The following is a 24,565-nucleotide window of genomic DNA, read 5'->3' on the forward strand; positions in this document are numbered from 1 at the left end:
ATTGAGCTGCACTGAAATTTCATATTTTATATTTGATTCCTTATTGCTAAATGTGATTTTATGAACCATGAAACTACTATTAGGAAATCCTAGGATGGAAACAGATCTGCTTGTGCCTGGGTAGGCTGAATTTTAGCTATACTACTCGAGTGGTTAAAATTACCTAACTTGGAACAAGATAGATGTTAATAATTAATTTTCCTTGGGAAGTTATAGCTAAATGGGAAGTTACATACACATGTGTTTCCCTCACCTCTCTCCCAAAGCTGTATAGATATACACTGTGTTGCTTTTTTTCTGAAGGAAAACGGGGAAATGGTAATAACCCACTTTAAAGTTCGGCATTTTCCAAAGTTCACCTGGGTCAATCTGGTTTAGTTTTGTACTTATTGAAATTAAACATGTACACTATTCACAAACATATATGTAATATGTACATACTATATGTATGTAATATATGCATGTATATATGTCTGTATGACCGTGCCGGAACAGGGAAGAAAAAAAGAAAAACTTTTTTTGGATAATGAGGCCAAAATGTCTCTGTTTTATAATGTGTATTGTAGGAACAAAGAACCTGAACAATATTGTTTAAGTTGTCTTGGACTTTGAGGATAAATATAATTGGGATTAAAACACTGACGTGCTCACATTTAGTAGAAAGATAAGAACAATTCATTGGGAGCTATTCCGGTCCCACTAGTAATCACATAATTGAGTAGGGTTTTTAGAGGATATTTGAAGCTATTGCTGTCTGTTGTGCTTACATAATTACTCAGGATCTCTGTAATAAAATCCTTCTCAACACAGGTGGGTTAGTATTAAGTAAATTTAGGGCGAGTGTTATGTTTTTACTTTCAATACTTCAGTTTTAGATCAGAATTATAGAACTTGATTTAACCGTTAAGCATTGTTATACCACATTACAGATGCTTAAAATGCAAAATAACTGGATTACTTGAAAATTAAGCAAAAATTACATAAAGTTTAAAAAACACTCATTCAAACAGCTTTATGAACATGAACCCGCCAGCACATCTCACCTAGAGTGTTTACTTTTGGGTTGCATATTTCTTTGGGGTTGATTATTTCTTCAGTGAACAGTGTGAAAGTCGCTCAGTCGTGTCCGACTCTGCGACCCCATGAACTACAGTCCATGGAATTCTCTAGGCCAGAATACTGGAGTGGGCAGCCATTCCCTTTCTCCAAATTATTTCTTCAACCTACCCCTGAATTGTTGATATTTACCTGCATGCCTATAAACAGTAGAGTTCTGGTTGTTTTGCTTTAATGATAAGGCTACGCAGCGAGGAACATTTCAGAATTCCTTTTACAACGAAACAAACGTGGCCTGGCAAACCGGACCCAGGAACCCGGCGTCAAGTAGGGAAGAGCACCAATCCCGTCTCATTATTATTTGGTGACGCGTCTCCCGCGGCCGCTCGGCCGGGCTCGGCTCTGGCGCACGCCCGCGGGGAGGCCCCAGAGCGCGGGAGCACAAAGGCGCGCGGAGCCTGGCGGCCCCGCAGACTGGCGGCGCCGCCCTCCTCGCCCGCCCTCGCCGCGCTGCGGCCCCACCCGGCGGCACAAAGAGCTGAGCCGCCACTCGTGAGAGGCCCCCGCGCAGCGCAGCTCGCCACACCCACTCGGGCCCGCTCCCGCCTCCGCTGCCGCGGGCGCCCTAATGAATATGCATCACCGCGCCCCCGCCCCCGGCTCCTCCTTTCGGTTTCCTTCCCGCCGCCAGGCGGAAGCGAAGAGCCATGCTTCCCGCGCGCTGAGCCGGCCTGGGTGGGGCGGGGCCGGGCTGCTGGTTCGGAGAAAGAGAAAGCCGGGGAGGCGGCGGCCGCAGAGCGCGGGCCGGGCCGTGCGCGGATGGCCGGCGGTTCCGGGGTAGCGCCGCCGCCGGCCCTGAGGATTCCAGGGCGGGGAAGAGGAGAGCGCGCAACCTCCCGGCCGCGCCGGGTGCATCAGCCTTAGCGTGCTCCGAGCCCGGGCGGGGAGGCAGCTCTCACCCCGGAGCAGCCCTGCTAAAACAACAATAAAACCCACCAAGCACACTCGCGCACGCACGTACACACGCACACAAATACAGATCCGGCGCTCTGGACGGCTTTCAAGTCAAGCTCACGTCTTCTCCAAGTGAGAGGAAGCAAACTGGAAATCCAGACAGGCTGAGGGGTTGCCTGTTTTTAGACTTGACTTTTACCGCCTTTTATTCTTCGGGCCAGGAATTGTGGCATTGCAGAAATTATCATTAAAAACAAAAATAAGAGCCTACTCCTGGGTTGCGCTCTTAAAAAAATACAAAAGCGACACTAAAACAACTGGAGAAAAATCCACAAATCTCTACCTGAGATACGTGAAGCCAGCGGGCCAGGGTTCTGTTATAAACTCAACATCTCTTATTTATTGCAATAAGCAGTGGTATGTAGCTTTGAAATGAATTTTATTTGCTTATTTGTCTCTTGCATCCCCTTCTATTCCCAGACACAGATTTTTTTTCCCCTTTGTACATTGTAAAGAGAACCTAAATGTCATTTCTGCTTTACAGGTTGAGCCATATGTTGGATTTTCAGCCCTAATGTTTAAAAAAACCACAACTTTGTCAACTTCAGTGTACATGCCACACTTTTATGATAGGAATCCGTGGATAACATTGTAAGTCCAAAATTGAAATGTAGCATTTTTTCTGCTTCATCTCCCTAACCCCCTTCCCCATGATGGAAAAAATTACTGTACAAATGATACTTTAGTTGTACCTTGTGGTCCATTCTTTTCGGAGCATTTTTTTCTTCCCTGCACAGATTTGTTACATATTCTCACTTAAAAGTGTATTTATTTAGCTCTGATTGGTGTATTGGCGTTTTTAAAATCATTCTTCATTCCAAAGTGTAGTTACCCCCACTCCCTGTTCCTGAAGTGGCAGGATAGAATTGTTAGCCCTCTCCCACTCTTTCCTCTACTTAAAGAAAAAGAAAAAGATTATGATGTATTTCTTCCCGCTCCTGTTTTTTTTTTTTCCTGCCCTGCTGTTTTCACTCTAGTATTTTTTCCCCTCTGCCTAACAAAGTGTGTGTGCGTGCGCGTGTATGTGTCTGTCTGTCTCCCTCTTCCCTTGTCTTCTCTTTGCCAGTATGTCTGGGACATATTTTAATGCACGATATCCCATCCATTAAGTTGTGGTTGAATGCGGAGTGTGTGAGGACTTGGCAGCTTTCAGGTTGAAGAGGGGGCGGGGAAGCCCGTTTCGACTTTGACACAAGATGCCGAAGTGGCGTGATTGGAATTATTATTAGTGCTGTGAACATGGCCATCTTCTCCTCTGGTTAGAAGAATTGCCATTGAACTTGAGACAGGGCAGACAAGATCTCCAACCCCCAACTCCGCCCCCCCCCCCCCCAACCAAGTACAGTAGCTGGCAGGGAAAAGGCGCCAAAATACACAAGATTAACTCTAACTTTCTTTGACAGGATCCTATAACACCATCCTTTGTAATTTTAACTTTCCATCGGGTGGGAAAAAGTTAACTTGTGAACCCATACTTGAACAGACATTTAAATCAGCCCTAAAATGGAATAAATCCAGAAAGTCATACACGCATGCTTATGTGGTTAGGAAAGAATGCACATGTAAATAAGCAGGGTGCATGTGTGTATCTGGGGAGTTCAAGATTTAATCAAAATCAGAATGAGTGTGACTTTTGAGTACATTTACTCTATGGGGCAGAGCACGGTGAGGCAAAGAAGCTGACCTTTAAGCAATCTAAGTAAAAACTGCAAAGAGTTGTGAAACACAAAACGTTGTGGTTTCCAGTTTTACATTTGAGGTTTGATGTTTTCATTTAATGGTATGAGAGATGGAGAAAGCACCAGTGCTGAAAAGTCCCTATTAAATCATATGTGGGCAAAGGTCAAGCACTCCAATTCACTGATACAATATACTGCAGATTCCTGCCTCACTGACGGGGAGCACAGGAAAAAGCGCTTGGGCAATAAAAGTATTAGAAGGGTAATTATTGTACGTGGTTGGGACTGCATTCTTGTGCACCGGGAAGAGGTTTTTACTGGCCCTGATGAATTTTAAAGCTGAGTATTGTTGAAAGCTGTTTTAATAGGAAATTGATTAGCTGAGTGTTTCATACAATAAATGGTGACAGTTTCATTGTTTGATGTCCAAAATAAATTCTTTTTATTCTTTAGTAGACAGAGTCATCCGTTTAAGATGGTCAGACAGCAGCAACATAATTATGAGTGAATGTGATGTCATGAACATCTGTAACTTTGCTTTTGGAGCTTGTGACATCACACAATTTGACAATATTGCTTTGGAAGTTATTAACTTACTGTGTGTTGTAAAATATTTTCAGATGTATCTCAGAGACAAAGTTCACTTAAAATATTAATATGTATTTTGTATAGGCCCAGCGGTTTGTTTTCTATCATTGTAATTATGCAATTGTTGGCTAAATTTTATTTTGAAAGTTAAAATGAACAGTCTTATTATTATGATTGTTTTGGTTTTGAAACAGAAACGCAGTTTTCAAGAACAGATTTACAGAAAGGGATGCAGAAAGTTTACATTGGTTTGCAGTGCACTTTCTACATTTCTTCATGAACAATATAAAGACAACTTAGCCATGTTGCATAAAAGCTTTCTAAACAGCTCATTAAAGCCAATTTTTTTTTCACGTCACAAAGGCGCATGTAGATAGGGAACAAAAACCAACTTACATGTAGAAATAAAATGATGGTATAGTTTTAAGTGTTAGCGATTTTGAAAAAGGACAATAGCTACAACTCTCACAGGCTCAGCAAAGAAGTCTGTGTGTGAAGGTGCCTGTAAGTTTTGAAGTATTGTTAGTGAACCAAGACAATTATTACTGTGATTTTCAAAGTTTAAAATCATACAAAAATTACAGGGCAACTGCTGACTTTGTAATCCCAGAAAGCAATGTCTTTAGAAGCTGGGAATCTCCGTTGATGAACTAGCCTCATTTCTGTACAGAAGTGAAAACCAGCTAAACTTAATGCTGGCCAGTCTACATACAGATTCAGTGGTGGTTTGAAAATGTGCCCGAAATGTAGGCACACGTAGCGGGACGGTATTTTCTTTTTTAAACAGTCGAGTACAGGCATTTCAGCAGTGACATTATTAACAGCGTCATTTTTCTCATTTAGTTTTGTCCTCAGGGGACACCGAACAGCTCCCCGAGGATGGGAAAAAAAAATCCACAGTTATTTATTCATTTTAGTGAAAGGCAAAGCGCTGGCAATGGGGGGTGGGGAAGCTAACCCGTTGTGGATTTTGTAGTAGGGAAAAATTGCTACCCTAATTTGACAGTAGTAGTTTAAGGGCTGATAGAGCTGGGCATGATTTTGCAATTCCCATCAAGTGCAGGCAATTTCAGTACTTGTTGGTTGTTTATACATGTGTTGTTGAGTGGATTTTTGATGTTCTTGCTTGTGGATATAAAATCGTGTTTTCCAGGCTACACATGTATGATTTTTGTGGTTCATCTGGAAGAAGAAAAGGTCCCTGGGCATGGTGTAGTGGATACTTGCAGTCTTGCAGGCCTGTTTCCTGGGGTCAGGAGGTCATCTGTCTCTTTTGTATTTAGTTTTAAAATATTGATATTGGCCATGCAGCCAGGGTGTGTGGAATTGTTGAGCCACCCCTCTAGTCACATGCAAGAGCTAAAAAAAAAAAAAAAAAAGAGTCATCGAGTGTATTGAAAATGACAGCTTTGTTAAGCTCCAAGAACTTTTCCCTAAACTACTCAAGATTTACACCCTGTCACTGAATTTCTTTAGAAAGGAGAAGATTAAAAGGAAATCAATATTGGAAGACCCTTGAGATGTTATGCTCCTCTCTGGAGGTCAGTGAAAGGCTCCAATTGGGTAATACTGCTTACTTTTTCAAATATACAACTGAGTTTTGAAAAATCCAGTCACCTGAAGAACAGACACTCCAGCACTTCTTGAAATTAAACTGTCAGAAAAAAAAAAAAACCAAAAAAAACTTTCCTCCTCTATAAGATGGCAGGGAATAGGTGATCTAGGGAGGAGGTCTTTAGGGATTCTGAAATATCAGATTTTCCTGTTGCTACAGAAGGTTTTCACTTCTTTCTTCCAGCCAGATTTTGGGGTGAATGAAATTAGTTTAACTCTTTCAGTGAGTGTGAGAGAGAGAAGTTTAGGAGAGGTAAGTACCAGTCTAAAAAGTGTTTCGCCCACTTTGATAGCATCAGAAGCTTTTCAGAGATACTTTCAAACCACCCTTAATGTCATGGCACAGACATGCTGGGTAAAAGGGAAAATGGCTAAAATACCATATGTACCTTCTCACTTGCTCCTCTTTTTTTCCTACCTGGTGTTTGAAAGATTGGCATTTCTGAAACCACAGACAGCAAAGTGTCCTGCTGAGAGAAGTCACGGTCTACCCCCTTCCCCCACCCCAGTCCCTCTTTACAAAAGGCTATCTTAAGAGTTCATCTTGAGAAGACTTGCAGTGTCCCTGGTATTGGCTGCACAAGAAGCAGAGTTCTGGGTGGGGTGAGGTTGGGGGGATGTCAGCCATTTCACCCATGGTTCCAAGGCCTAAGAAGACAGTCAAAGCCAAATCCACTGAGTACCCCATGTCTCTGTTGCTCATTTTTTCCTCCCTTTGAGTTTCCCCTTCCTTTCTTGTTTTCCTTTTTCTTGGAAACAAATCAAACCCCCCACCACCAAGTATCCTCCATGCTCATCCATAATTGCCCTACAGACAGGGAGAGGTTTGAACCTCTAAGTGATAGGCCTGGGAGGCCCCAGACATCTTTAGGTCTCGGGGGTCTTACCTGGGTCTGTTGCTGCTTCATCACCCCTGGTGCTGCTGTAGGTTTTGTGGGCTCTTCTGTGTTAAGAGTTGTCTTTCATTCTTCTTTTCTAAGCTCGTGAGAAACTTTTGGAGGCGACCTAGTTTGGGTGGCAAAAGGAAAGGGTTTCTGTTGGTAAGGGAAACTAGTAAGGGAGGAGGGGTGGCGATGTCTGCAGACACTTGCCCAGGGCTCAGCACTGGGCCTCTTCTGCCAGGGGACAGCGGCTGGTTCTGGGATCTCTGGCTGAAACGGAGCACTTGCAGGGTGCCAAGATTTCACTGGGGGTGGTGTGGTGAGGAGGGAGGGAAGAAGGGAGGGAGGGAGAGAAAGAGAGATGGGAGCTTGATTTTTAAAGAGACCCCGAAATAATGGCTTCTGTAAGAGTCCAGGCATTCAAAGAGGTGTGTTCAAGGACAGGAGAGTATTCGTGCCAACGGGAATGTCTTTTATGGTAAATTAACCCCGGTTAAATGGAATATTTGTTCAAAGGGAAACTCCAGTAGTTAAAGCTGGTATTATCAGCAGCGCTTCCACGCACCCACCCCCCACCCTTCAGACCTTGTAAGAGGGTGAGAAAAGGGATGCAGCAGAACGTGCAACACAAAGTGATGTTTTGGGCTTTTTTCTTTTTTTAAATCTAGGATGAGATTGCTTAAACATTTCTGAGAGAAATGAGTATTTATTCGGATTAACCCGTACTGTCACTTCATTTCTTTCATCTATAAAGACTGTCAACTTTATTCTGGCTTTTCAAAAGGAAGAAATGACCCACACAAAGGAAATTAACGTTGTCAGAACCCGGACTAGAGGATTCCGCTCCCAGTGGGGTGTGCCCTAAAGGGTTAACTCCGGGGGTTTTCTAAATTTCCCCGACTTTACCTGTCTTCCCAGAACCAAAGCTCCCCCCTCCAACCCTGGCCTCCTCGACTCCCCCTCCTTCCCCACCGCCTTTCTTCTTTAGGCTCTTGCTTTTACGGGGGCTGCAGCTGGTGGACTTGGCAGGCTCGCCTCATTAGGAGCGCTCTTTGAAAACGGACTGTGTTTGAGCATTTCCCTAATGAGGACAGGACGGGGTTAAAAAGTGACCATTTCATGGTTGACTTGAACCTGCCTACTTTTCTTGATGTGTCGTTGTGAAATGCTTGATGTGGATAACTCCCACTCGGTGAAGGAAAAAGTCACTAGTTCCTTCAAGTCCGCTGGTGGTGGTGGGGGGGGGGGGGCGCGTAAGGAAGGGGTGGGAAGAGCGGAGAGAACGAGATAGGAGAAAGTTGAGGGGAAAAAATCGAGAGGAAGCAAGCGGGAAAGGGGAAAGGGGAATCAGGAGAACCTCCAAACGGCTCCAGAGCACAGCTGGAAGTGGGGGCGGCCCCGCCCCCTGGCTGGGGCCTTCGAGTGCCCTCCGGGGCCCCCGAGCTAGGTAGACGCGTAGCCCCTGGCACTCACTTTTCCTCTCTCCATTGTCTGCACAGCCTTTGCTTCCACCTCTTCCCCACCCACCCCTGGCCGAAAACCGGAATTTGGGGGGCGGAGTGTGTGTATGTGTGTGTGTGTGTGTGTGTGTATGTGTGTCTGTGCGCGCGCGCGCGCAGAAAGAGTGCGAGGCACAGCGCCGGCCTCCACATCTCCGAAATCAAGTTCATTCACTCGGGGCCCGCGGCTCGCGGCGGGGTGAGGGCGGGGCCTCGCGCGGGAGCGAGGCGGGCGCGGCGGCCTCTGCAGGGCTCTAGAGACACACGCACCCCGCTCGCGCGCGCGCGCCCGCCCGCCCCGCAGCCCCAGGCGCGCTGCGGCCCCGCCCTGCCTGCACCCCGGCGGCGCGGGAGCAGCTTTCCGCCGGAGCCCAGGGCCCCGGGGAGGGGTGGGGATTGGGAGTGAGCCAGACGAGTCGCGGGAGGAGGAGGACTAGAAGGAGGAGGGCGCAGGAGGCGGCGGCGCGGCCCGATCCTCCGGCTCCGAGCGAGGCCACGTGCACCGGGCACCCCCAAGGGAGGGCGGCAAACCGCGGCGAGGCGCGCCGCTTGTGCGGAGCTGCCCCGGGATGCGGGCCCGTGCTTGGGAGACCCCGGATGGGCCCCGTTCCCACCCGCACCGGCGTGCCCCAACTATTTAAGTCCAAGTTCTTTCAGCCATCCCCCCTCCGTCTCCCCCTCCTCCTTTCAGCCGGCGGAATCGGCGGACCGCGCCTGCCCCGGGTGCGAGAGTCGGCGCCCCAGTCTGGGCCCCGGGGCGGCCTGGGTGTGAGGGAATTTTCCATTCGTTCATTTCTCGGGCCCAGTTCGGCTCAGGGCTTCTCTTAACTCGGAGGTTCCCGCGGCTTAAAGAGTCCGCAGCGAGCACCGAAATACCTTTTTCCAGGGCGGGTTTTCGGGGTGTGTACGTGTTAGGGGAAGGTCGCGGGACTTGCCCAAAGGGCGGAATGATCATTTATTTAAAAAAAAAAAAAAGTTGTGGTTCTATTGCAGTGGTATGAGAGCTTTAACAAATGAGTGAGAGAGAGGGAGAGAAGCAAGAGGAGGAGGAGGAAGGTGGGGGGCGGGGGGTGTGGAGAGGCTGGTGCAAAAGGAATGCGCGTTTGCAGGAGGAGGAGTAAAGCGATGATTGTGTAATTAAATAATAAAACAATCCTTAAGTCTGATTTGGAGAGAGCTCGAGCGGGGTCCAGAGGGTGGAACCGGTGAATTTTTCAACTTCCAAGTTTTGCAACGAAAGAAAGCGAGAGAGGGAGGGGAAAAAAAAGAGCCCAGAGCAGAAAGAGAGGAGTTTGGAGCCGAGCGGGAGAGCGGGATTTATCGTTTGGGATTTTTCAGGAGCGCGTTCCGATACCCCCGGGCTCTGGGCAGCCGCGGCAGCAGCAGCAGCAGCCTCCTCGCTCGGCCGGGTCAGACGCGGGGCGAGGCGGGCGGCGGGCGGGCAGCCGGGCGTGGAGGAGTCGGCGCGGGCGGCGGCCGCTGCAGCCGGGGACCGCGCGCCGCGAACCTCTTCCGCCCGGGAGACTTGCGCTCGCGCCCCCTCCCTCACCCCGGCCTTTGCCGGCTCCCCCACCCACCCCGCCCCCACCCCGGCCCTCTCCCGCGCGCGCCCCGCCACCCGCGCGCACTCGCTCACGCTCCCCCCTCGCGCACACACATGGTCGGCTCGCGGCAAAGTTTCGCCTGCGATCGCCACTCCGGGATCCTGCCGCAGTGCTTGGGGCTGTAACCTTGAACTTTCCCAGCGCGGTGACACATTCTCCTCGCTCTCCCTCCCGCCCTCTCTCCTGCGCCCCCCTCCCCGCCTTTTTTAAAAAAGCATTTCACCACCAACCACCACCCCAATCCGACCCACACCGAACCTTCGCGCACCCCCTAGCCCCCAACAACAACAACAACAACAACAACAACTGCAAAACAGAAAACAAACCCCAAACCCAGGCGAAAAGCAGCCAGCACCGGCGGCGGCGGCGGCGGCCTCGGCGAGCACGGCCAGCGCGCTCGGACTGCAGGAGGGTTAAAAGTGTAGATTGGATTTCACCCCGGGAAATCTAGCACGCCGAGTGAACTTGAATCTTTGGCTATTTAAGGAGGACTGGGTTTGTTGTGAAGTTGCGGTGATCCAGCGCAGAGCCCTGTCCTGATTGATCGCATCGCGGGGCTCAGATGACTGTAAAATGAATAGATGAAATTCTTGCTTCTCGAAGATTTTCTTGGGCATCTCCGGGAAAGTGCGTTTTAAGGCGAAGTCATGATGTATTCTCCCATCTGTCTCACTCAGGTACATGTCTCAGTCGCTCTCTCGAGCTTTCTCTTTAGCCCGAAATGCCTTTGTTTTGTTGCTCTCGTCCGCGGACAACTAATGGTTTTAGTTAATCTCCGCACACCCCGGTAACCCAGCAGCAGAAGTCCGGAGTTGCGGCGGGGTTTGCAGGGCGGCACCACAGCCGGCGAGCGGCCCCTAGCTCACAATCACCATGCGCGCCCAGCCCGGCACGCTGGGCACGGAGAGCGGGTGCCCGCGTGCTGCCAGAGCGGCTGGGCCGGGCGAGGCCGCCAGGGATGGGCAGGGCCCGGGCCCGCGAGAGCTAGCCCGCCTGCGGCCCCTGGAGTGCTTGCTGCGCCCCTGCCCAGGGTGTCTGCTGCCTCTTTTGGTTGCTTGCGCGCTGAGGTGGACTCCGGCTTTAGAGAAGCTTTGGGGGGCGGGGGGGGGAACTGAGCCTTAATAAACAAGCAGTGAACTTGGGCGAAGGGACTCCAGCAGGAGTCCTTGTGGGCGCCTCTGGACTCCGCTGCAGGCAGTGGGCGGGAGACGAAGCGAGTCGAAGGTTGGGGTCCGGGGACCATTACTTTGCTTAATTTGGGGATCTGAAACTCTAGTCCATCGCGATCCGCACTTTGAGGTTTCCAGTGATCATGCCACAAAGGCGATCTAGACGTGGACTCGAGTTAGTTGGTCGGGATGAAAGTTAAAGGACTTTTAAAACATGTTCATTTTGTGGAGACCTGTTCATTTGACGATATTGGGGCGTAGGTTAGAAAGTAATGCTGGAAAAGTAAGGTCATTTTCAAAAATTCACTTTGAAAATTGTCCTAAGATTTCAGGTACAGTGTTATGAAATAAAATATTGGCTTTATACTTTCACAGGAACACAATTTACATAATTTTAAACCGATCGGTCAAATGGAAAAGTGGAGAGACGGAACAGACTTACCTGGGGGCGGCTTTCATCGCTGCCCGGCTAACTAAGCAACTGACGAACTAACTAAATATCTTAGCCTAGAGTTGTTATTTGAAGCAGTGTTTTAAACGTCTAAAGGTGTGGGAGAGTTGACTGCAGCTTATAGGAGGCTATGCCACGATTAGTAATTGATAACCATTTTCTTTGACATTGGCTTAAAAACTATAAATAGTTTAAGAAGTGCCCCCTAGTTTTAGGTGTGTTACAAGTTTTTAAAAATCCAGTATCATGATGATGCGTTTTTGTAATGGACAAATGATTAAGATTTCAATTGTATGACAATTAGAAGCCATTGTGATTCAAAAGGACTGAGGCATTCATAAATTGTGAATGAAGATGAAAACAATGATAAGGCTTATTCAGTGATTGGATACAGTCCTGTAGCTTTTTGGCTGACACATTTTTTATTGTTTATATTTTGTTTGGCATCTGAGTGTGATTAACTTAGATATGGCTATTTTCAGCAAATAAACATGCACTTTAATTTAACAAAACTGGAAAAGATGAGTTGCTGACCTATTTGTATTTTTAAGGCTGTGAATAATGGCCAATAAATATGGTGATGAAACTGTTTCAGGTATAACGAATTGCCTTCAGTTGCAAAAGTTACCTTTCATATTACCCATCAGCAGGATTTTTTCCTCTTTCTGGTAAACCACATCCACTTGATATTATTTTTACATTATTGAAGCATAGTTCAAATAAAACAAATTGAGGTAAGCTTTTCACATGCAAAGTGCTGCACTACTTGCTCTCACCTGTGAATGATTGTTTTTCTGTATTGGTTCATATTGCCAGCATCGACTTTTCAGAAACATTGCTAGCGATTACATTGCATGTTTGGTTTCCTCTAGATATGAATTGAAAAGTCACTAGCTTTATCAAAATTTGTGTAAGTTAAAAATAATATTGTAGCATCGTGACATATGGAATATTAGGAGCATGTACAGTACAGTCATTCAATCATTCAACTGTCCTATTAGTATTCAAGGATACATACTTACCAACACTAATTCATGATGACTGATATTCTCTACTGTTTTAATAATGTAAATCTAGGTTGACATATTGAAACTGTTTTGGGGATTTAAGGCCTAGATTAGAAGAAAAATTTTAGCTTTAAAATTCTCCCTTTAATATCTGTGTGACTTTATAGATAGTGTAAGGTGTTGCAGAAGTAGTATTAACAATGCTACTTTGATATCAGACCAGTAGTTTAGTTTTGTATTACAGGAACTTAATAGCTGTAGCAAAACATTTTTTAGGATTATGTAAATACAAAATAGAGAAACATTCTTAATTGATTGAAAATTTTGCAAAGTGCTTTCGTTGTTGCTATAAGATATCTAGGCTTTAGAAAGAAGTTTGAAAAGAGGCTATAGTTGATATTTATCAAAGTGTTATTCAGAATTATCAGTATATGGATATAAATCTGTATTTTTACATCAGTATGAATCAGATGTAAAAAGAAAATTAAGCATCATATAGGATTTTGTATTTGCTTTTGCTAAAAATAAGGTAAACCCTTAATAATGTAACTTTCACTTGGAATGATTGTATTGAATTTTTTTTATTTCACTATTTTTCAGGTTCTGAAGGTACATTTATAAAAATGGTTTATTGTTAAATAGCAGTGCTCCAAGAACATCTAGTATTTACTCTTCTATCTCTATATTGGTCTAATTTTCCATCCCTTTCATGGAGACCACTGTTTTGTGAAAAAAAAAAAAAATTTCCAGTGGAATTATGACTATTTACTTTTATATTTGAAATTTGTAACTAGGTTGTTTATTTTATCAGTTTAGTTTAATAAAGAAAGTTTGAAAAGAGAAAGAATTACTGAATGCCAATGTATTCTAATAAAAATTCTGCAAGAGTAAGGTGGCCTATTACCTTAGCATAGAGACATTAGATATTAGCTTACTTAAATGCTTTGCTTTCTTAAAAAAACAATTTTCATAGTTGTTTATAGTGTTATTGTGATAACCTATTAATTAGGACATTTGAATACCTTAATCATTTTTTTGATGAAGACAAGTTACTATGCTTCATATAGATGCCATTCAAAATCACTACAGATATATTACAACTCAGCATTAGAAAACAATCATACTTGGGAGATGGTACTTTAGTCATGTTAATACAAAAATACATGTGACTTATTGCAAAACTCTACTTACCATTTTTTGAGGATATCTTCATGTCAGAAGTAAGCGTTTTACTTGAAAGGAATTCGCATAATAGTAAAGCCCTGAAAGATATTTGTAAGGCGACTGTGGACTCAGAAAGTTTGCTGCTTCTATTTATCAAAAGAAAAAAACTATGTTTTAAAACATTACTTGGCAGCATTGGCAACAAGCTAAAGGCAACCTTAAAAAAGCAGTGTTTTATGTGCGTTTGCTAAGAAATTCTAAATTTAAGCCCTCGGTGTTGCATTTTGATTGTTTAAAATAAGTTGTTAAGATTTTGAAATCTATTACATGATAGATGATTAGAAACTCAAACAAATGTAATCAAAGTTATATTTGAAGTCTTTATAAGAAAATGAAATGTTACTGAACATAGTACTTAAGGATAAAAGTACTTGAGAGTTACCACATTGCTTAATATCTGTTAAAATAATACTGCATTTTAAAATAAAATAAATAAAATAATACTGCAAGGGTAAAGTGAGTGAGATAAAGCTCTTCCCATCGCATGTACTCTTCATGATTTCAAGGTTTTAGTTTGTGAGTATATATATGTGGGTTTTTAAATCATATCAATAAATCATAGGAGAAGTTAGATTATAGGAAGTGAGTTCCCAAAGCATGAGTCCACATTTCCTCGAGCAGGGTTTCCTCTTGCATATATTTCTAAGGGAGATAAACAAAGTTTTTGTAGTTACAGTGAACGCTGAAAGCATGGCATCAGAAAGTGTATGGAGATAGGGAGGTCTTATCATGGGCTGTGGTTGCTGTGAGCAGGGCTGCCTTCCCACACAAAGAACAGATTGTGGTTTAACTCTTTCCATGGCCTAGTTTAATGTGCTCACATAGTAACTGAATTGTTCAAGTCTCTGCTGGAAACTACTGATCGGTTTAATGATTTCCTCTATGGCATTTGGTTATGCCTCATGCTGTGATGTAATCATCCACATTCTGTATTGTTATAAAATTTTGATTTAGGCTGATCCTGCTCTCGGAACATTTCACGGCAATATGTTAAAACACTTGAAAATTGCATTATTGATCGGATGGGATGTATAACTCTTCTGGATCCGAACTGTAGACTGCGAACATGCCGCAGTCTTTAACATTGAAACTGAATATGATCTTGAAAATGAATTCGTAACTCTATGGGAGTTTGGGGGCATCTTCTTTGTTAGAGTCATTCATGATACTTTCATCATTTTTACCTGATGGAATTCATCAGACTGCTGATTAGATAGAATTTATTCCATATAGTTCAGGGTGACCAGTACTAGGCTGTCAATTCTAACTTGGGATATAAGTCGTTAGAGAAAGTTATTTTGCGGTTGAGGTGACGATACAGTCACGAGAAAAGTGGCCGTGGTGGAAGTTCTCATTTGTTTCAGATCTGGCCTCACTGCCCACTTACAGTGTGCACGCCCTGGATGTTAAGCTCTTTCTCGGAACAGTAATAGGCCTGAGCTTAGGAGACAGGTTCTACCTCTGGCAGGAAGTAATGAAACACTGACTGCTTTGGGAAGTAGCTTGAAATAACTGTAGGTGCAGATTATCTGCCACTCCTAGCTGCCTGTCTGCCTTACAAAAGGCTTGGATGAAACAGGCAGGAAAGACGCAGGAGCCTAAGGTGAACCACTTAATTCACTAGACGGGATCTCTCCACGTGCAGATTCACAAGCCCATGCATCTGTGCACCCACAGCCCTGTCCGAGAATTCAGAAGTGTAGCAAATGAATTGTATTGATTCCACAAAAGCAGGGAGTGACCTGCAGTGCACTCCTGGTGTCACCCTGCCACCGCATGCAGAGACACAAAGAATGTAAAGTTGGTGCCAAGTTGCCATTTTTCATTGTTCACCTCAGATTGATTTTTAAGAGTTTTAGAATAATTGCCATACTCATGTGATCGGTTAAACAAATTAACTGACTCAGTGGGGCTTCAGATTCTATAGGAAGAGCTGCTGGAAGAACATCTGAGTCAATTCTGTTTTCAACTTTAGAAACTTTTATTTAAAAATGCAAGAGTGTGTCTGTGGATCTGTGAGAGAGTAAGAGCGTGCATGCGTGTATTTTTGTGTGTGTGTGTCTGTATGTGTGTGTTGGGGGCTAATGTTGCTGGTGGAGGGAGGGAATGTGCTGCTCCAAGTATGGAAACCTTCTGTTCAGGACACCGATACGACAAGCTGTGTCCTTTGCCCACTTTCCCTCACCGTATACCAGTTTCTCTAGTTACCACTCCTGGAATGGTGCTGTTTCAGTGTTGGAATGTTGGACGTTTGATAAGAAAATGGATCAAGTTTAATGGCGCATGCTCTTTGTGCCACCAGCAGCCTCTTGCTGAGAGCATGCTCCAAAAGCGGGAACTGTGTGGCATTACACTGAGCATCTATATGCTTTGTGTTTCTGTGCCACAGAGAAGAGAAATGAACTGTGCCATCGCTCCTGCCTTCTGAACAGCTCTGCTCCGATTAAAAAAAAAAAACTCACTGTGTTCTTTGTAAAATGGTACTGCTTAGTGTTAGTTGGTCAAGTAAATATTTAAATATTGAATTAGGTGCCAAGCACCTTGGTTGCTTACGTTTTAAAGAATATAGGATGCATGGTGGGAATGAGGGGGATGGGGCCAGAGTGGAAATACAAACATGAATCTTTATTCCTTTTTTTTTTTTTTTTTTTTTTTAGGAGGGAGAATCAACCTGTGAGTCTTGGTGGAAAAGGGGCAGCTTGGCATACTTTATTTTCTTCTGGTCCTGCTATTTTGATAATTTTAAATAAGAAAAGAATGTTATTTTTATGTGTAACTTCTGGTACTGAATTGGGAATGGGTTGTGGTCTGATGGTTTGGAGCCTTTACCAAACTAAACTGACCGTGTATGTCTTGTTTTTCCCCCTCATCTTCCACAGGATGAATTTCACCCATTCATCGAGGCACTACTTCCACACGTCCGTGCAATCGCCTATACTTGGTTCAACCTGCAGGCTCGGAAACGCAAGTACTTTAAAAAGCACGAGAAGCGAATGTCAAAAGATGAAGAAAGAGCAGTCAAAGATGAGCTTCTCAGCGAAAAGCCTGAAATCAAACAGAAGTGGGCATCCAGGCTCCTGGCCAAACTGCGCAAAGATATCCGCCAGGAGTACCGAGAGGACTTTGTGCTCACCGTGACTGGCAAGAAGCACCCGTGCTGTGTCTTATCCAATCCTGACCAGAAGGGTAAGATTAGGAGAATCGACTGCCTGCGACAGGCAGACAAAGTCTGGCGTCTGGATCTAGTCATGGTGATCCTGTTCAAAGGCATCCCCTTGGAAAGTACCGATGGAGAGCGGCTCATGAAATCCCCACATTGCACAAACCCAGCACTTTGTGTCCAGCCACATCATATCACAGTATCAGTTAAGGAGCTTGATTTGTTTTTGGCATACTACGTGCAGGAGCAAGGTAGGAGCAGATTGTTCTTTCTTCTAGCCCGGCACACATTGCCCGCAGACCCCACGCACAGAGCACCTGGCTTGGGTTAGATGGTCCTGGAGGCCCCTAGGTCTCTTGTTCACCTGATCTGGGGAGAGTGGCATGCCCCTATTCCTCCACTCGTTTGTCCACTGCCATGTGCAAGCCATGGAAATACACATGGAGCTTTCCTACCTGGATAGGCGTGGATATTTAAAGACCACAAAGAGATGCGTTTTCAAATGTCTTTGAAATAATACACCTTTTCAAAGACACAGAATAATCTGAAGACTATAGTTGATTACACTTTGCTCTTTGTCCTCGGCTACATTCTTTACATCTAGTCATCTTTTGCCAGTTTGAAAATGTAACTTGATTTATGAATAGTCAAACTGTTCTTTAACAGTCTTTGTATTAGCTTCCTAACGAGGTAGATGAACTTTGTTCACGAATCCAGTGCTACTGCACTGAAAAATAGAATGAACATTTCCTATTACAGAATGCTTAAGATAGCCAGTATCAGAAAGTATATCTTACGCAGACTTAGATTTATTTAATTTAAATATTTCTATCAACACCTACTTTTGATTGTGTAATATTCGCTGTAGGTTAAACGGATTATAGGTCTTGTTTAAATAATTTATGTTCTAATATTCTCCCAGAGTGATTTGGGAACACTTAATACTGTCCGTTTACTTGAATGTAAATTCATGAAACTTACCAAGGAGAGAAATCGCAGCTCTCTTTAGAGAACAAAAACAGAAAGTAGACTGGTTACGCTGGTTTAAAATAAATCTCAAAAAGAATGTAGAAACCGCATACCATACCTATTTTAAAAAATCCTTGATAAAGAGAGTGGGGTGAATGTTGCCTGAATAATTTAAAAATAGGTGATTTTTTTGCTGAGTGTTTTCTGGGTTCATGAAATATGTTTATTATTTTTATTTTTCTTAATATATTTTCTTTAAGGAGGTGAGAATTTCTTTACTTCAAATAAATTTGTCGATATATATTGATGTGCTTGTATTAGCAACAGTCCATAGTAAAACATTAAAAAAAAATCTACTGAAAGTGAACTGTAGTTTAATCTACCGTAGTTGGTGGTACATTTCTTAACTTGGCCAGGTGGTAGGGAAAGTGGCCTGCAGATAGCCAGGTGGCAGATGGTTATCTGATGTTTGTTATGTAAGTGTGGGGTATAGTCAATTGTATGAACTCCATCATCCCAAAATATAAAATATCAGAGTTACTCTTTTGACTCAGAAATCTAGGTATTATTATGTGTTTTTTTTTCTTTACATTTCCTTGGTATAGTTTTAGAGATATGCTTAAAAGTTAGCTAAACATTTCTAGTTTGATTTTAAATAATGGTGCTTGAGATCATATATTTGGAAATTTTCTTTTTCTAAATAAAAGACTGCATATACTATTTCTATATGTTTAAAAGTTAAAGTTGAAGTAATGATGGTTTGGGGAAAAATGTGTTTTTTCCCTGTGTGTCCTAAAATAAAAACTCATTAGCACATGACACTTAATTTGATTGACAGCTGTCTAAGAGGTGACATTATAAGGTGGGCCGTATATATGTGTTGGATTGACTGTAAATGTGTTGTAACTCTGTCATGAAAGTCAAGACTGGAAGTAAAGTTTTAGAAAGTGGGTTATGTAACTTTTTAGTGCAGGGAGAGAAGATTTGCAAGCACCTCACTGCTGTTTGCATTTTAACTTGCTTGAAGGCTGTTCCTTGAGGTGTGCACGCATGTACACTCACTCCTGGGGCAGGCAGCCAACTGTCTTAGTTGATGAACTGACAATAAAGAACATATCCTTTGGATCTGGGAAGATAGATTGAAGAAAGAAAAAAATGCATAAATGCCTTCTGCATTAAACCATCGGTAGTGATAGTCATAAAGTTTTAAGCAACTCTTGGAGACCACATTTTCAGATAAAAAATTCATTTTGTTGTTTTGAGTCTCATTTTGAAAACCTTTCATTATCTTACACTGCGCACCTAATTTATATCTTCTGTTACTTGTAAATACATCATATCTTTATAATATCTGATGGCGCTTTCTTTGAAAAAGTCACATCAAGATGCTTCTGTGTTTTCCCTTTAAAAAAATTTTTCCTTTGGTCAAATGTAGATTAATTACATATTTTTGTGGTGCGGTTGGTTGAAGAGGGCATTTAAAAAAACTAATCTGTAGTCAATCAGAGAGCTGCATATCTCCCATCGTGACTTTTTACTTCTCCTCTAAGTGCATGGAAACCCACTTAAGTCTATTTTATTAATCAGGTAAAGAAGTATAAAGAAAAACACAAGAGAAAATTCAGAAAAGAAAAATGTAACGTTTGCAAAGAATGAGCAACAGAATTACCTTTCCCCCCTTTTTTCTTTCTTTCCCCACTTCTAAACGACTGGGAGGAAAACATGAGAAAGAACAGAGAAAATGCCAAAGATGGTTGCCACTGGCACCAGGATTGGCATCGGACCCTCTTTGTTTAGCTCAGGATGCCTGTGATTTGTTAGTTGGCATCCGCATTGCAGTGTGGAGTGATGTTACAATATATTGACAATTTCCAGATCTAGAAATGTCAATAGTCCTCTTGGTTATTTACACAAGATCACAAACTGCATATCTTCTGGAGAATGAAATAAAGACCAGCAAATAATAAAGTTCATTGTTGACCAACTTCCTATGCTTTTTCCCTCTTTCTCTTTTGGTTCAATCCACACTTTTATTTATTTTTTTTCATGCCCAGCAGCTTCAGCCTCATCTTTTTTTTTTGAAATGTGGAAAGAGTTACTAGAGCTTTGACACAAGCTATAGTGCTACATCTGCATCTGATACAGTTTTGGGGAGAATGTATGCATTTTGAAATCATTTCTGATATATAGTTCATTAGACTTTTGCATCCCATGGCCGCAAGGCAGGATTTCCTTTAAAGCGAAATCTCTTTGTTATTCAGCCTCTCCTGTGCCTAGAGTCTGGTTGACCGCAATTTAGTCCATTTTTCTATTGCTCTATGTTTAGGAAAGAGTCATATTCAATATAGTCATTTATTAAATGATGCTACCCCCACTTTACCTAAAATACACACATCATGTGGGAGTCCCTGCATTTAAATCCATAAAATCATTTGACGGTATTGATTCAGAGGGCTGCGCTTCGGCTGTTTCGTTGCTACAAGAACCGCCATTTTGTTTGTGAAGTGCCAGGCGAGGGGGAAAAAAAAGGCAGACACTGTGCTGGATGCCAATAACGGTTGCCAGTGGCACCGAGGTTGGCATCAGACCCTCTTTGTCTAGTTGCTGAATGCCTTTGATTCGTTGGTTGGCATCCGCATTGCAGTGGGCACACTGGAAAGTTTTTGACAATCCCTGAATGAAAGCTGCTTGCTTGTTTGCTGCAGCAAACCTTAGCTGATAGAAAACCCTTCCTTTTATTTTTATTTTTTTCGGTTTCCTTTTTTTCTTTTTAAGATGATGACCGATGAAAGGAAAAAAGCTCTAACGTGTCCTCTATTTTTCCCAAGATATTAAAGATGTCCAATGATTCTTGGGCAGGTGGTACCTATTCCCCATATTGTCTTTGTTATTGCCTTCTTGAAAGCAAAGCAAAAAAAAAACAAAAACAAAAACCAGGCAGGCCTTGCACAGGACACCTTCTCGGGACAGAAGTGTACTGTAGGATGCCTGGTGTGCTCTGGGAAGGGTGTGGAGGGCTAGCTGGCTGCAGTGACATGGAATGCACTTGCCAGGACTGACTGTGGCAGTCACATCACTGCTTATTTCTTAGGCAATTTCTAGTTCCTTCAGTTTCTACACTTCCAAATTTTATAGTAAGCCATTGAGAGGACATTTGTTTTTTTTCTAGTTATGTGTAGTAAGTAGTAATGTGTAACAGTGTAAATGCTAAAAAAAAAAAAAAAAAGAGAGAGAAACTTCATGAGGAAACATGACACCAGGAAGACCAACAAAAAGGCCAAAATAATTTTGGTTGAAGTTTCCCGGATAGTTTGCCTGAACATTGGTTTCCAGTTAACCATATTTATCTCATTAATTAATCAGAAGGATTAGCAGGCTGCACAGAAGGAAGTCTGGCCTGTGGAAGCCTTGAGTAGCCAGTCTGTGTCCTGTCTGAAGGGGAAAAAGGCAGGGAGGGGTGGGCAAGGTGGGCTGGGCCTTCTCTGAGGGAAGAGCTTTGAAGAAAGAAGTTTCGAGATCTCAAGAGAGAGTAACTGTTGTCATGAATTTGCCAGATTCGAGTTTCAACTCAGCCTGACTGATTTTTGAACTGTGCTTTGCACTCCTGTTGAACATGTTTTGGAGTGCGAGAGAGATGCCCGGAACCTTATGGCTCTCATGAGAGAAGAGTTTCCGTTTTAGTTTGGTGGAATCCTTAAAATTGTGGATGGCAACTTCTGTTGTTTTATTGGTAAATGATATGATAATCAACGTACATTTTGAAGTTGTGAGAAAATGTGACTTGTTTACAGGGGGAGTTGTAATCATTATTATTGTGTTTGAAATAGAATCCTTCCGGGTTGTCACATATTATTAGAGAGGAAGCTAATGCTAACAATTGTCTTCCTCCCTCAGTTACTGACTTTTAGAATTCTTTGGGGTAACAATTGTTATTTTTTTAATGAAAAGCTTAAGTAGATCATTGTTTGCAAGTTCACAGCATATTTTACCATTTTAATAAATTTTGCTTCATTTGCAGATATTTCCCACTACAGGGAAAATGAAGCTTTCATAATTTGTTAACATGAGGCTGCTCTCCAGGATGATTTGGTGTGCTTACATTGTGAAATGCTCAGAAAGCATGACGTTTGTATGCATGTTTGATTTAGGGGAACCCTGTTAAGTTTTCGCATCTAGAATCCTGTCCTTGACTGAACTCATGAACTCTGTGCACGTTTGTTTGCATTCTGGCTCCCGCACAATTCACCAGATAAAGAAGGGCTCTTACTGGCATGTCTTGCTCCTAGGCTTAATGAGACCTTTGTGGGAACACATATTGTAAGATAAGATACTTACCAATTTTCTCGCTGATAAGGAGAAAACACAATCCGAGAGGCCAGAAGTTCGCCCTCTTGGCCATGATGTTCCCGCCCTAAGATAGTTTTGCTGGACAGTTCAAGAGTTAAACTCTGAGGCCCCAGTTGCCAGCTGGGAAAGCTTGGCATCTGTGTTCTGATGTGGCAAACTAAGCCCTTGCATTGCTCTTCATATGATCTCACTTTTCAAAGGGAAAGGGGAGAGAGAGAGAAATAGAGAAAGAAATGGAGGAGGGAGAGAGAGGTATGATATTTGTTGTATCAATTATGATTTTCAGGTATTTAAAAAGTAGATGACCATCCAGTTTCTGGAGGCAGCAAAGATCAATAAAATACCCTGTCGGCAGCTTTAGGTGTCTCTCCCCACCTTATTCCTTCTCCATATACACAGCACTGCATATCTTGTAATAAAAAAAATATTCAACTAGATTATGTGTTTAGATTTTTAGATTTAGTACACTCTGCTTCTTGGGTGGGAAAATAACTCCATATGCAAAGGAACCAAAATGATGTTCATTTTTCAGGAATACTGGTTATTTGAAACAGTGCAATAACAGAAGATGATGGTTAGGTCTTCCAGAGGGTGCTCCCTAACAGATAAAGAATGAGTGCCTATGGGCCCAGCTGGGCAGGAGCCACTGAAGGAAACCTTGGCTTCAGGCTTCAGTTCTTGAAAGTTTCTGTTTTATAAGTGGTGTCTGAGAGGTCTGTCCACCCATAGGTGTACTATAGATTTCATAGGGTTTTTTATTTACTTTCTCATTCTTCCCTAAATTTGGAATTTACGAGGAAACTGCCAAAAGGAAATTAAAGTTTTAATCCACCATTAACTTTTTCCTCTTAAGTTTGGCACTATAATTTGGAACAACAATCCAAGATATCTACCTAGTAATGTCTGTCTCCTCATAAACTTTCATTCTGCTCGATTGAACTGAAAAACTAGACCAATGGGCTTAAGAAACTGTTTTATGACACTCTGACTCTTGCCATCCCTGCTGACCAGTTGGAATTTCAGCCCCTGAAGAGGGAGAGACTCAATGAGAAGCTGAGCCAGAATTATCTGGAGCTGTTAAAAGTTGAGATAAGTTTTCTGTCATCTCAGTGGCTTACATGCTAACTGACTTTATAATCTGAGGGCTCATTACTGCTTTGTTGGAAGGTTAAGGTTTTTAGAGAGTGGAAATAGCCTATGAGATGCTCCTTAAAATAGGGAATTCCTACATACCTGAAAAAGATAGGCAAAGGCAAGGGTGATCCCTGGGTCTGAAACTGACTTTGGGTGGAAGCGTCTCTTCAGCTGATGAAAAGAGTGGATTTTCTAGTTTGAAGTTGAGGAAAGTTTGACTTGTGACACTCGAGGAGTCTGTTAGTCTGTTTGCTGTGACAGAGAAAATGATCAGTTGATGTTGTGTTCAAAGCAAAGTTTTCCAGCCTTTCTTCCTTCCATCCTTGTGTCAGAGGAATAATTTTAGAAATCTCAAAGAACTAGTGGTTATGCGATGGGAAACGCGAGTTCGGTAGCACTCCTCTACGCCAAGCAGAGCCAGAGGGGAGCTTCCTCTTCAAGCTCACTTTTTCTCCGGCAATGTGGTGTGTCATCTCATTTTAAAATACATTCTTGGGTCCTTGAACTCTAATGATGTGATGTGGTTAATTTCACTGAATTCTGTTGTTGGGATTTAGCATAGAGAATAAATCACTGCATTGCAGAGAACTTGCGAACGTTAAGTGCGTGTCTTAGAGGAAGGAGTCTGTGGGATTAGTTTGTGTTAGACTGGATGTTACAGGATGTGAGGCTAATGGGACTTGAATGCTTGGGCATTTTGGTTGTTATATTATTCAGAAAATTGGAATAAATGACCACCAGTTAACCAATGAGGTGAAAAGACCTTGAGGCTGAATTGAAGGCCACACGTACAAGAAAAAAAAATCTTCAGAAATTTATATCAAGCAATGTTCTAAGAGTGGAATGCAAATTATTCTTGCACATAAATATATTGTATATAATAAAACAGTTAGATACACATATTCTCACTGTTTATGATGATAGTTTAAACAGGATAGCATTGATGAATCACAGATGAATTAAAGAACTCTGAATAAAGACTATATAATTGAAAATATGGGGTGATGGATGAAGTAATTTTACTAGCTGAGAGTTGCCTGGAGGTTGTTTATTTTCAGAATCCCATTTTAAGGCAGTTCAGAGCATGTAGTAAGTTATGGATGAAGAACAAATCAGTTGAAAATGGGATTTGTTTAAACAAGCACAAAAAAGGAAAATAAGAATTGCCT

The 24,565-nt window shown here is 42.8% G+C and overlaps 1 protein-coding gene across 7 annotated transcripts in view; it reads left to right on the forward strand.

Annotated features, from left to right (window-relative positions):
- NFIB (nuclear factor I B) overlaps nucleotides 1-24,565 on the forward strand; it is a 484,350-nt gene that overhangs the window by 213,519 nt on the left and 246,266 nt on the right. For 3 of the 7 annotated variants that reach the window (XM_068973909.1, XM_068973910.1, XM_068973913.1), the window contains exons 1-2: nucleotides 10,186-10,612; nucleotides 16,666-17,197. In XM_068973909.1, the coding sequence (XP_068830010.1) occupies nucleotides 10,583-10,612; nucleotides 16,666-17,197 (562 nt within the window). In that variant the 5' untranslated portion in view covers nucleotides 10,186-10,582. Of the gene's footprint in view, nucleotides 1-10,185; nucleotides 10,613-16,665; nucleotides 17,198-24,565 lie in introns of those variants that run through there. The other 4 variants (XM_068973907.1, XM_068973908.1, XM_068973912.1 and 1 more) reach the window with 2 other exon arrangements.

Source organism: Capricornis sumatraensis, chromosome 6 (assembly GCF_032405125.1).
Source record: "Capricornis sumatraensis isolate serow.1 chromosome 6, serow.2, whole genome shotgun sequence".
NCBI classification, from domain to species: Eukaryota; Metazoa; Chordata; class Mammalia; order Artiodactyla; family Bovidae; genus Capricornis; species Capricornis sumatraensis.